Source organism: Bubalus bubalis, chromosome 2 (genome assembly GCF_019923935.1).
Source record: "Bubalus bubalis isolate 160015118507 breed Murrah chromosome 2, NDDB_SH_1, whole genome shotgun sequence".
Classification (NCBI taxonomy): Eukaryota; Metazoa; Chordata; class Mammalia; order Artiodactyla; family Bovidae; genus Bubalus; species Bubalus bubalis.
In genome coordinates this window covers 15,148,526-15,162,061 of record NC_059158.1, presented here as the reverse complement: position 1 = coordinate 15,162,061, position 13,536 = coordinate 15,148,526, and the positions used below count along the sequence as shown (strand labels likewise).

The 13,536-nt window shown below is 36.9% G+C and overlaps 1 protein-coding gene across 11 annotated transcripts in view; it reads right to left on the bottom strand.

Annotated features, from left to right (window-relative positions):
* Positions 1-13,536, bottom strand: part of CDKAL1 (CDK5 regulatory subunit associated protein 1 like 1) — a 617,913-nt gene that overhangs the window by 396,706 nt on the left and 207,671 nt on the right. For all 11 annotated transcript variants that reach the window (XM_045162607.1, XM_045162600.1, XM_045162601.1 and 8 more), the window contains one exon: positions 3,561-3,681. In XM_045162607.1, the coding sequence (XP_045018542.1) occupies positions 3,561-3,681 (121 nt within the window). The remainder of the gene's footprint in view (positions 1-3,560; positions 3,682-13,536) is intronic.

Genomic DNA, 13,536 nt, shown 5'->3' with positions numbered 1-13,536 from the left:
CTCTTTGGAACTTCTAGCTCCATGGTAACAAATAAATCCACTGAAGAATGCCAAAGCCCATCTTCTTAACCATTTCACAGTTCTTCCACCCTAGCTTTTCATGCCCGAAAGTACCACCCAGGCACTTGTTCCTTCCTGGCTGGGTTGCTATCAGAACCACAGGCAAGAAACATGGGTGGCCTACAGATACTGATGTGGGGGTGTGGGGGTGTGTGTGGGGGGGGGTGTGTGGGGGGGTGTGTGTGTGTGTGTAGCATTTCAAATGTTATTATAATGCAAAGATTACTTTGTCCCCTCACTTGATATGACCCCTTGTTCCTATGAACCCACAAAAATACCTGATGGGAACAGTGGATAAGTCACAGTCTCAGCCACCTACTAGCTGCAGGACAATGTGAAGTCACCAAACTTCTGTGTAATCTAGTTTCCTCATCTACTAAAAAAATCTCCTGGGCTCTTCTGAGGATTAAATACAGGAAAAAGTACGCATTTCACAGAATTGTGTCTGGCACATATTAAGCAACATACATTGTTGTTGCTATTGTTCAGTCATACTCGTTTCCCAGTTTGGAACCAGTCTGCTGTTCCATGTCCGGTTCGAACCGTTACTTCTTGACCCTCATACAGAAGACAGGTTTCTCAGCAGACAGGTAAGTTGGTCTGGTATCCCCATCTCTTTCAGAATTTTCCACAGTTTGCTGTGATCCACACAGTCAAAGGCTTTAGTGTAGTCAATGAAGCAGATGTTTTTCTGGAAATCCCTTGCTTTCTCTATGATCCAATGAATGTTGTCAATTTGATCTCTGGTTCCTCTGCCTTTTCTAAATCCAGCTTGTACATCTGGAAGTTCTCGGTTCATGTACTGCCAAAGTTTACAATTGTATGGTAGTTTGAATATTCTTTAGCACTGATATATACATTAGCAATGATTAATTTTATTCTCACTTGTATTGAGTCATATCCATATAGCTTTATCATCCTATTAGACAAACATGCGCCTATTTATGTCTACAAGGAGTCCTTATCCCATAAGGGACAGTCTAGAAATAAGAGTGACATTGGACAAGGGGCAGCTAACCTCAAAAGGTTCATCTCAAAAAAAAAAAAAAAGAACATTGTAAATTGGGACAAGGAACAGAGTGGACCAAATTTATATATGCAATACAGCAAACATGAGTAGGATGAATAATTGAACATAAAATTGGGACAGTATAGAAGGAAAAGGTAAGTGCTATTTAAGAAATAAAGGTACTCATATTATACACAATATGATCAAATAAATAGTCATCTCAGCTCATCCACAATCTAGCATGATCTGAGAGTTTCAATTTGTTCCTTGGCTAAAGCAACTAATATACCCCTTTTACATTTTAAGTTAGAACTGTAAAACTGTATGGCAAAACCAATACAATATTGTAAAGTAATTAGCTTCCAATTAAAATAAATAAATTTAAATTTAAAAAAAATAGTCACTTTGATAATTTACCAATACATGGAATGAAATTTGTTACAAATGGAATCCCTTCCCTAACTGATGAATACAACATTTAAATGAAATTTGTATATCCATATTTAATTTGAAAGCCATAAAACTTTGAAAAGTGTAAGATTTTGATGGAGGTGATCATTTTCACTTGAAAGAAATAATTACCCATAGAACTCTTAAAATATTTAAATATAAACAAACAAAAAAAAGCTATGAGTTCTATCAGAGGTTTAAAAAAAAATCAAGGTAAAGATGTTAAGAGTGATATCGTTGACAAACACTCACAGAGATACTTTCACCTGGGAACAAGTGATAAGGCTCCAATTGACTCTGAAGAATGATTAGCAGTCGGAGAAGTTTAGAAACTCTTACCTCAAGGAGTGACAGTATGAACTGAATCCTCTTAACAGTGGAAGAATGTTTGCTGATTTACTTACTAAGGGGCTTTCCTATACAGTAATATGAGAGATGTAAGAGGATGAGAGCGTGAAAGGAAATATCCAGCAAGCTTGAAAAAGTCCACAGCCTCATTTTAAGAAACACTAAGTCCAAGAGAAGCCAATGTTAAGTTATAATATAGGGGAAGAAATTTAACTTAATGCATTTACAATGGCTACCTAGGGGAAATTTTGAAAAACATATGGCCAAATAAATTAGAAATAATTTAAAAATACAATATTAATTCAACATTTATCGAGTACTCACTTTGTACTAGACACTGAAGTCAGAGGTAGTAACAGTGACAACTGAAATACTTTCTAAACTCACGATGCTCATGATGCAGTAGAAAATATAAATTATACGTTCTGAAAAATGCCACAATCAAGGCAAACAGGGAATGCTGTAGGTGTAGAGGAAGGTATTCAGTCTGGTCATGAGGGAGGAACAAGCAGCCACCCACAGAAAGGGGCACACAACAGTGTCAGCAGGATTGCCCGAAGTGAGTGGAGAAGTAGTAAGACTTGCTTGGGGCTGGGGGGAAGGTTCTGAATCTTCCACACAGAGCCAGAGTTAGTCCTGGACAAGTTCACAAAGTCAGCTGAAAGGCCCCCAGGGCTTTTAAGGAAAAATCAACATTCCTTGGTCTTTGGTCGCAGTGGTGGGATGAACCAGAAGGTGATGAGACAAGAGCAAAGATGACCAGTGACAAGACAGTTGCCATAGTGTAGGAGTAAAGGATGGCATGGGCTGGGAAAGAGGCAGGAAGATGCTGAAGCAGGAAAGATAAGTTCACCTGTTCTCAATGGGAAAGAGCATGAAGAAAGCAAAGGGCAGGTAAAGAACAATTTTTTAAAAGAGGGAAGGAAGATAAAATTTTAAAGGAGCAGGAAGGCTTAAATCCGTGGGAAATGTGAGGCAGATGCATAAATGGAGGGACCCCTTGAGGTTTAAGTTTATTATCAGCCTATGATAATGTAGATCAAAGTGGGAAATAAGTAACTTTATCAGATGCAATCATAATTTAAACAAAAGGAAATAAAACCAAGTATGACTGGTTATCCCAGGAGTTAAGAGTCAGGCAGAACTTCAGATCAACATGGAATTCAGAGTGCTTGATATCCAGTCACAACGTGTATTTATTTGCAGTTTAAGGCTCATAAAAGTAACACTGAAAAACCTTCATTTCAGATAGTTAAGAATCAGAATATGGTTAGGAATCTTGGGCAATGTTTACTATAAAACCCACTCAAAAAATAGTCAAAGATGATGGGTGTAGTAACCATTTTACAGAATGAAATACTCTTCTTAAAAAGATTTTATCCAAGGGCAGAGCTGAAAAATAAAATCCGTGTTTATAACCAAAAAGGAGAAGTTAGAATAATGTTAATTTTTTTTATTTTTTATCTTTATAAAGACAAAAACCCTTGCTTCAAATATAAGCGTAACTGTGTGCAGGGAACATTTTAGAGGGAATGATATTCAGGTATGATTCTTTAAAAAATTCATTTTTTATTTTTCTTTCCCATGGAAATGTTCAATTACTTTCCTATATCATATAGCCAGGAAAACAAACAAATATACAAAAAACTAGAGTACACTGAATGTTTAATGAGTAAGTGCAAGAGAAGCTTACCCAGTATTGATGGAAATGATTTCTATGAGTGGATTCTTCCTAATCTTTGGCAAATCCAGTCGTGCTCCCCCCAAACGTTTTCCATTATCCTTTTTCTGACCCAACAGTCTCACAGAGTGACCTTCAAATAAAGCACATAAATATATGTGAGCATGAGTCATACAACATCACTTTAATTTACTGCTTTCAACAAATCTGTTGATATTCTCATTTAACTTTTTCTTTTATAAAAAGAAGAAAACAAACAAAATGACCCAGAGAAGATATAACCATTGACCTTAAGTACAACTACCAAAGGGAAAGACAGCTGTGGCCAAGTCCTCCAGTCATAAGCGCCTTGCTTAGAATATCTGCACTTTTATACTGCACAGATGAGAGAAACAGGAATATCTTCAGAGTGTCATTCCACAGGTCTGAGTGGTCTCTGACACAGACATGTATAGGAAGTAGGAAGGGTTCACTTGGGCACTGGTCCTGAAGGCCAAGTACAAAAGTAGATCATCTGCTCAAGGCAAACTGTCAATCAAAGAAGTAAAAAATAAAAAGCTGAGATAAAATGACACACGAGGGTTGGATTTTTAAGAAAAAAAAGTTTTTAAACAATTTTTCAAAAACCATTACAAAAGAATCAGAACACTAAGACCCATTAAAATTCTGAATTAACTGTAGACTTACAGACAAGTTGGAAGAACCGAAAAAAGAATTTCCATCTGCTTGATATTTCCTAATTATTATTTTCCGTATTTACTTTGCCATTTTATTTATATATATACATATGATTTTTTAATAATATCACTGAGGTACATCCTATATAACTCACCCATTGTACATACACAATTCAACAATTTTAAATAAACTTATACAGCTGTACAGTCATCATGACCCATTTTTAGAACATTTAGAACATCACCTCCAAAATTCCCTCAAGCTTATTTATAGTCTATCCCTGCTCCCATACCAAAGATACATTTTGTTAACCTATCAACCAGCTGATGAACATTTGGACTGTTTCCAATTAACCTTTTATAATAATGCTTCTATGAATATCTGAATACAGATCTTCATGCACATATATGTGTTCATTTCTCTTGGATAGATATCTAGGAAAATTGTGGGTTATGCTGTAAATTTAAATTTTATAAGAAAAAACTGTTTTTGAAAGAAGTGCTACCATTTTATATCCCACCAGCAATGTATGAAGGTTTGAGTTTCTCCACATCACCAAGACCTCATACTGTAACTTCTGAGAACAGCTATTCTAGTGGGCATGTAGTGGTATATTACTGTGCTTTGAGTGACTATGCATTCCATGATGATAATGATACTGAACACCTTTTCATGTGATTAGCCAACTGTATTCCCAATTGGTAACATGTAGTAATGGTTAATTTTATACGTAAAGTTGACTGGGCCACAGGGTGCCCAGACATTTAGCCAAACACTATTCTGGGTGTGTCTGTGGGGGCGTTTCTGCATGAGACTGATATTTGAATTAGTAGACTTGAGTAAAGCAGATTGCTCAGCCTAACACTGGTAGGCATAATGCAATTAATCAAAAACTTGAATAGAACAAAAAGGCTGAGTAAGAGGGAATTCCTCCCACCTGACTACTGAGCTGAGTAAGCGGTCTTTGCCAGCCTTCAGACTCAGACTGAAATATTAGATCTTCTGAGGTCTCATGCCTTCCCAGTTGCCTATCAGAACTTACACCGTCAACTCTCCTGATTCTCTGGCCTTTGGGCTTGGACCAGAATGACACATCAGGTCTCTGGAGTCTTCATCTTGTTGACTACAGACATTGGGAATTCTCAGCCTCCTTGATGGTGGGAAAAAGTAACATAATACTACCTGCTTTTACACACACACACACACACACACCCCCTACTGGGCTCTCTTTCTCTGGGGAACCCTCACCAGTGCAGATGTCTACTCTAGTATTTTGCCAATATTTTAGTTGTAGTGTTTGTCTTATTATTGAATTACAAGAATTCTTTACATATTCTGGTTATATGACCTTCATGACATATATGATTTGTAAATATTTTCTCAGTCTGTGGCTTAGAGTTTCACTTTCATGATAGCATATTTTGAAAACTGAAGCTTTTTTAAATTTAATGAAGCTCAACTTACCTATATTTTATTTTATAGCTCATGCTTTGGGTGTCATATCTAAGAACTCTTTGACTAGCCCCAAAGCCCAAAGATTTCTCCTACATTTTCTTCTGCAAGTTTTATCATTTTCACTCTAATAATTGGGTCTAGGGCCCACTGTGTTACTTTTTTTGTTTTAATAAAGGTCTAACTTTATTTTTGCACACAGATATTCAACTGTCCCAGCGTCATCTCTTTTCCTTCTTCCTCCTTTGTGCTATTGTCATCACATATATTAACATCAGTTCAGTTCAGTTGCTCAGTCGTGTCCAACTCTTTGCGCCCCATGGACTGTAGCCTGCCAAGTTCCTCTGTCCATGGAATTCTCCAGGCAAGAATACTGGAGAGAGTGGCCAGTCATTCCCTTCTCTAAGGGATCTTCCCAATACAGGGATCGAAGCTGGGTCCCTTGCATTGCAGGCAGATTCTTTACCATCTGAAGCACCAGGGAAGCCCTCAAATAGTTGTATAAACCCAAAAATATAATGCTAGAATTGTTGTTTTATACAATTGCATGCTTTTTAATATGTTAAAAATACCATGTACAGAGTACAATATATTTACCCACATAATCACCACTTCTGCTGCTGCTAAGTCCCTTCAGTCGCATCCGACTCTGTGTGACCCCATAGACAGCAGCCCACCAGGCTCCGCCATCCCTAGGATTCTCCAGGCAAGAACACTGGAGTGGGTTGCCATTTCCTTCTCCAATGAATGAAAGTAAAAAGTGAAATTGAAGTCGTTCAATCATGTCTGACTCTTAGCAACCCCGGGGACTGCAGCCTACCAGGCTCCTCCATCCATGGGATTTTCCAGACAAGAGTACTGGAGTGGGATGCCATTGCCTTCTCCAAATCACCACTTCTAGCACTCTTCATTTCCTCCTGGGAATTTCCATTTGGCACCACTTACTGCCTGAAAAATTATCTTTAATATTTCTTATAAACCAAAAAAATTGTTATTTGGAAATGTCTTTAGTTTGCTGTTATTTGTGAAGGATACTTTTGCTAAATATAGAAATCTTGGTTGACAGTTTTGTTCTCTGAGTACCGAATGCATCACTCCACTGTCTTTGACCTCTGTTGCTTCTGATGAGAAGTCAACCATTAATCTTTTTGTTCTCTCACACATAGTATTAATATGTAATTTGTCTTATGCAATAAAGATTTTCCCTCTCTTTCAATGATGACTATGATGTGCATAGGTGCAGATCTCTGGGATTTTTCCACATGGAACTCACTTAGCTTTTTGGATCCAAAAGTAACAGTTTTCATCAACTTTCAGAAGTTTTCATCCAGTACTGTTAAAAAATGTTGTTATTGTTACTGCTTTTTTATTGGATTCCCATGATGATACATCTGTTGGTGTACCAGATGTCCCACTGGTCTCTGAGGCCTTTCTCATTTTTCATCTGCTCTTCTACCCAAGCCTGGTCTTTCTCTTAGTCTATCCACAAATGTTCTTCTGCCATGTCAGATCTGCAGTTGAGCCTCTCTAATGCATGTTTCACTTCAGGTACTGTACTTTTCAACTCCATATTTCCTACTGGTTCTCATATAATTTCCATTTTTTTTTTTTTTTTTTTTTTTTTTTCAAAAGGGCAGAGGTGGTTTTATTTAAGTCTTTTATTACAAAAATAACCAAACATATGCAGCAGCAGAATTAGGAAGAATTATTTTGTGATTCTTTATTCAAGTCACTGTCATCATCCTTTTCTTAAGACTTTTAACATCACTTCACTTAGTTCTATTAAGTCTCTGTCTTCTAAATCCAACATTTCTGGTCAAAGACAATTGATACTTATTGCTTTGTCCCACCTTGATTATGGTTATACTCGGTTTTGTTTTCATTTCATTGAAGCATAGTTGATTTACAAAGTTGTGTTTAATGTCTGCTACATAGCAAAGTGGCTCACTTACATGTATATTTGGTTTCTTTGTATTATAATATTCTATTAAATATTAGAAATTTTAGGTAATATATTGCAGCAATTCTCAATTCAAATTTATCCCCTAAAGGTTGCTGCTGTCTTTGTTTAGTAATTCACCTGGACTAAATCTGTGAATTCTATGTCTCCACAATGAATGGCCATTGATCTCCCTTCTTGGTTTTTTTTGGCTTTTATGCCCCCAGACGTAACTTTCTAGCAATCAATTCTGTATCTGCATAGCAAAGCTAAGTGAAGGACTAGTCAACATATGCTCAAATACCTTAAGCCAGTAAAATTCCTAACTACGTGTTGTTGACTAATCTGTGTGTGAGCTGAGAGCATTCAATGTTAGGGCCATTTTCAAGTCTGCCCCACCTTTTACTTTCTCCTGGACTTTTTTGGGTCCTCTCCCGTCTTCTCAGAGTGTGCATGCAAGCTCCAGCAGACAGGCAAGTTTAAGTGGCTTGGGCCCACTCTGGTCCCTGCTGGGCATATGTACCCTCTAATCAACTTTCAGTCTGTGAAGAGTTATCAAGCATCCTCTCTCTGTCTCACTTCCCAGAAGTCTCTGCTAAAGCTGTGGCTAGTCTGTCTGTCTACTACTTCTGCCAAACAAGCTACAACTTCAGGTATATAGAGTCAGAGACACTCCATCCCCTACCTACCAACCCCTGCCCCCTCGCCTCCAACTTACTCACCCCTAGCCACTTGCCATTAAAGTCTAAACAGTTCTCCAAGTCAACTGAAGCTTCTTGGTACAGCAGTGAAGCTGCTGGTTTTCACAGCCTGCTCTGCCCTAGGTGAACAACCTTGCCTATGGAGCTGAGGAAAGAAAATAACAGTACCACTTTAGACTCACACTGTTCTTACCGAAAGCACAAACACCTTAGACTGATACTGTTTTTACCCAAAGTTCAGTTGTTCGCACAAAGAAACACTTCTCAGTTTGCTGACTGCTATTGGTCAATTTCCACAGTGCCAGAATGGTTAGTTTTTGACCATTTGTCCAGTTTTATTGCTGCTTGTGGGGAGATTTGTTGACCTTCACATACAGTCATGCCACAAGCTAATCAAAGCCAAATTTTTTAAAGCAACTATTTAAAATAACTTCAAATACATAATTAGCACAGTATAAGATTCATATAAGCAATTATATGTATGTTTCATCATCCCTCAATTCAGAAAGATATATTGCTTAAACATCTCCTGTACAGACAGCTTTTCAGGACTAGAAGTAATAAAACCATTAGTCATAGCCTTTTTGTACTAATCACTTTAATAAGAAACATTAAGTACTTCATTTACTCTGAAAATTCTTGCTCTGATGGAGAAACATAGCTCGACTCAGGCAAGCATTTGGCATACCAGATTTCACAGATTTGAGATAAGTTCAACTCTTCCATCACAAGTCCAGTTAATGAAGAGGTGAGCAAGATTGGCATGATAACGTAATAGTTCTGAGAGATGCCAAAAGTTCAATAATGACTATGCAAAGGCATGCTATTTTCATACTAGCATGAGACAAATTTCATTATATCCTGCTGAGACTTCAGCAATATGAGCCCGTACTAATAACATTTGATAAATTATTCATCTCCACTATCTACATGCAAATAAAGGAACATATCTCTGCCTGATGATATAATGAGTTATTTTCCAATCCAATGATTCATTAGAGAGTGGCAGACCTAACAATAGTCTGGGTTGTTTTTTTTTTTTTTAATTGAAAAAATATACTACACTAAAAATGAAGTAGAAAATAATATAAAAGCCCTTCATTATATCTGGCCAAAGATGAAAGAAAGGAAATTCAATCACATAATGATTACTAAAAATAAAAATAAAAACAAGCTAGCAGTATAAAACTTTTATACCTGTTATATACCATCTCTTTTAAAAATCTTTTTGCAAACAGAATTGCTGCATCAAATTAACTCCTTATATCTACAGACCACAGAATAAAAACATATACTCTTAATATTAATACAAATCATTACCCATTATATGAGTAGGTATCAGTATTACCCTCTAAAACAAATTGTATTTGGCAAAATAAAGAATAAAACTGAAGAAGTCTTAAACAAGGTTTATCTGTGGGACAGAAAGATAGGAAAAAAGGACTCAGGAAAGGGAAACATGCTCAAGGAATAAAAATGTGGAAGGCAAAAAGGAAACTCTGAGAGCAAATTTATATTGAAAATGAACATGCTATACTTCTGAAGGGACCAAGCCACATGGTCCACCATTAGACACTCACACATGGCTTCTCTGTTCAGTTCCTTCTGGATGGTCACTGATGCCTAGCACTGTCATGGAAAGAGAACGCTGTCCAATGAATACTGATTTATTTTGTGACTACTGTGAATTTCATCACCCTTTGTGGCTAAAGAGAAGGAGAGGAAGAAAAGAAAACAGGACAACAGAATTTGAAAGAAAAGCCAAGTGAAAATATTAATTTTTACATCATTTCAATGGGCTTCCCTGATAGCTCAGGTGGTAAAGAATCTGCCTGCAATGCAGGAGACCACGGTTCAAATCCTGGGTTGGGAAGATCCCCTGGGGAAGGAATAGGCTACCCACTCCAGTATTGTTGGGCTTCTCTTGTGGCTTAGCTGGTTAAGAATCCCCCTGCAAAGCGGGAGACCTGGGTTTGATTCCTGGGTTGGAAAGATTCCCTGGAGAAAGGAACAGCTACCCATTCCAATATTCTGGCCTGAAGAATTCCATGGACTATATAGTCCATGGGGTCACAAAGAGTCGGACACAACTGAGCAACTTTCACTTTTTCAATCACACATAATAAGAGGAGGAAGTATTAATAGGAACAGTTGGAAACAATTATGCTAAGGGTAACCATGTCAACTGATAATAACATGAGACCACTGAGGAGACAGAAATAAAGATGTAAGTGATTAAAACAGAAATGTATGGCTTTAATGCAAGGATGAAAAAAGAAGATTGTCTTATATGTAGAATGGGACACAGTCAAATGTTCTATTTCCAGAGATCTTTTATCTTTCCAATTTTCAATGTAAATTCACACTTCATCTCCTTTAAATAATGGTCAAATATGTCTCAGTGGGCTTATTAACCATCTTTAATAAACATCTCTCTAAGTTGTTACAAGTGTCACATAAAATTCGTCCTGTTAAACCAAATTTAGTTTTAAGCCTGAGGCTTTCAGCAGTTATTTATAAATCAGCTACAAAACCCTGATTCTGTGCTGGTTTTTACATTTGATCTAAATCAGTGAAGAATGTTACTAAACCATTTTATTAGCTAAAATTATTACACATTACAAAGTATGGAACCTAAAGCTAGTTTGCTTTACATAATTCACTATTTATGCATACTTATGAATTCATAATACTGATAAACCTATATGAAAAAGGCATGTTTTGAACAATAATTGCTATACTTGTTGAATCAACATTCAATGTTGTTTTGGATTTTTCAGGAGCAAATAATCTGTTCCAAATCTCACAGGGCTAACTGCACTGAACATTATTAGAGCTGAGGAAAAACATCCCACCCATACATACTAGAAAACCCAATTTGTCGACATATCAGGAATCCAATTATAATGGTCATTTAGAAGCAGAAACATACCAACCCCTGGAATATAAGTGTATATATAAATAGACACACACACAGAGTGATAGAAATAGGACTACCTAAAAAAAAATACATATTTATTAATGAAACTATGTTTCCATGTAAAAATCAAACTTCCCCCTCTGATTCTTCAAACTAAAGTGAGTTGTACCGAAGCCTTAGAATATCATTACACATTAGAGAAGCACTGGTAATCTGGCAACTTGTATTTCAATTGTTTATTTCTTTTCCCTTTAATTTCTTTTTCTTCTAACGGCTCTATAAACAGCCAGACTTTCCTTCAATATTTCATCCATCCCACCTAATTTTAAAGGTCATTCACTATTTCCTTAATATGTGACCACCCACCTCCACCACCACCAGAGAGGCCTCATGCCAATTTTTTTTCTCCCTTACTAACTGCTCTCACTTCACACAAATTCAGTCCTATTAATAGACATTCCAAAGACCTATCTGAACCCTAAGCTCTGGGTCAGCCCGCTGGAAAACTTCCTAATAAAGCAATCCAACACGATGCTGGGGACAGAGGGTAAGAGAAGACAGACAGATACTCAAGCAAAAATTTCTAAAAAGGAGTAAATGCACTACAAACACAACTCTCACCTAAGTAAATACAGTTCCATCAATTTGAATATGGTCTAAGAATATTAGAAAGCCAATGCTCAATTTACTCTGTGTTTCTACAAAATGCTTGGCATTGTTTCTTGGCATAGCCTCCAAAGGCTTTTTAACTACTTAATTACACAGAAAAATAAAACTTTGGCCAAGTTTGTCTCTACTCCAACCAATGTCATTCTTTAGATGTAGGCTCCTCCCAAGAAAGCCAACATTCTCCAATAGTCACACTTAGTAACTCTCTTGAAACACTGTCATCTTAAAAGAAGAGAGCAAAGTAAAACAAAGAAGTTGGGTTAAGTGAGAGAAGCAGCTAATCTAAGCTGGAAAATTTTACCTGAAATTCCAGAATTGATGCAAAAACACAAGATCAGTACAATCTGAGTGCCAATTTTAACTACTAAGATTTCAGCAATCATGGAAAATTTTAATGTTAACTAGAACAATGACACTTAGAAAAAAAGACACTAAGAGAAGAATAGTAAGAATCAATTGTCCAAAAAGACAGAATTCAAAGCGTGAATCCAAGTAAAAGTGAAGAAAGCCTACTAAAGTTCTGACGTTACCAGCATGCATTTCAGAGTTTTGGGGTTGGAGAGGAAGACAGGACAAGAACAGAATACAAAGCCTAACCCCCCCTAAAAGTTTGAGGGTTATTTCAGTATCAAAACTCTTGTTGCACAAAAATGTATTTATATTGTAATTATAATGATGTGAAATTAATGTATGATCTAGAACTATGGGGAAAAGGCAATGGCAACCCACTCCAGTACTCTTGCCTGGAAAATCCCATGAACAGAGGAGCCTGGTAGGCTGCAGTCCATGGGGTCACACAGAGTCGGACATGACTGAAATGACTTAGCAGCAGCAGCAGCTGGAACTATGGAAGATGTAAAGAGGAAAACATGTTGGAATGGAATGTTCTAAGGCAATTTTTTTCTTTTATTTTCACAGCGTTATTGGTGTAACTAATGGCAACTATTTTAAAGTCATCACACTGGACAAAGAATACTTATAATAAACAATCTGCATAAGCAAGATATCTTCATTAATGGAGATACACTCTGGAGGCAAACTACAAAAAGCACTTAATTGTAAGTTTCAATTACCTCTTTTCCAAGTGGATATATGACAAGTGATATTATGACAATGAGAGGAGACTTGTATGGTGCCAACGTATTTTTCACAATCTAAACCAAGTGTACATCAAAATAGTCAAATGTCCGAGCAATCCCATGTCAGTAACTCCACCTTAGTACTGACTCTTAAAAACTCAGGTCATTGGCTACAGTAGGCTCTCCTGAATTCTAAAGTTAAGTAGCTCCAAGACTTTAATGTTTATAGCAGTAAAGCTACGCAACACTTCAGTTTCAGTAAGTAAAGCATCCATGGCAGTAAAGCAAAAACTTAATCATTGCTCATGCTCAAACCCATGTTCCCCAAATTACTGTACCAGTAATGGAAAGCAGAGATAACAGACCTATTAACAGATGGCATTCAAGGGTCCTTAAAAAAAAAGAGAGAATGATATTATACAAGAATTGAGAACCTGCAGGCCACATTTAACTTTCAAAAACTGAAGCTCCAATCCCCAAGTCCAATCACAAATGAACATGTCAAGTTCCTCCTGCTATTATTCAAATCATTATAAAATATGACAGAGGA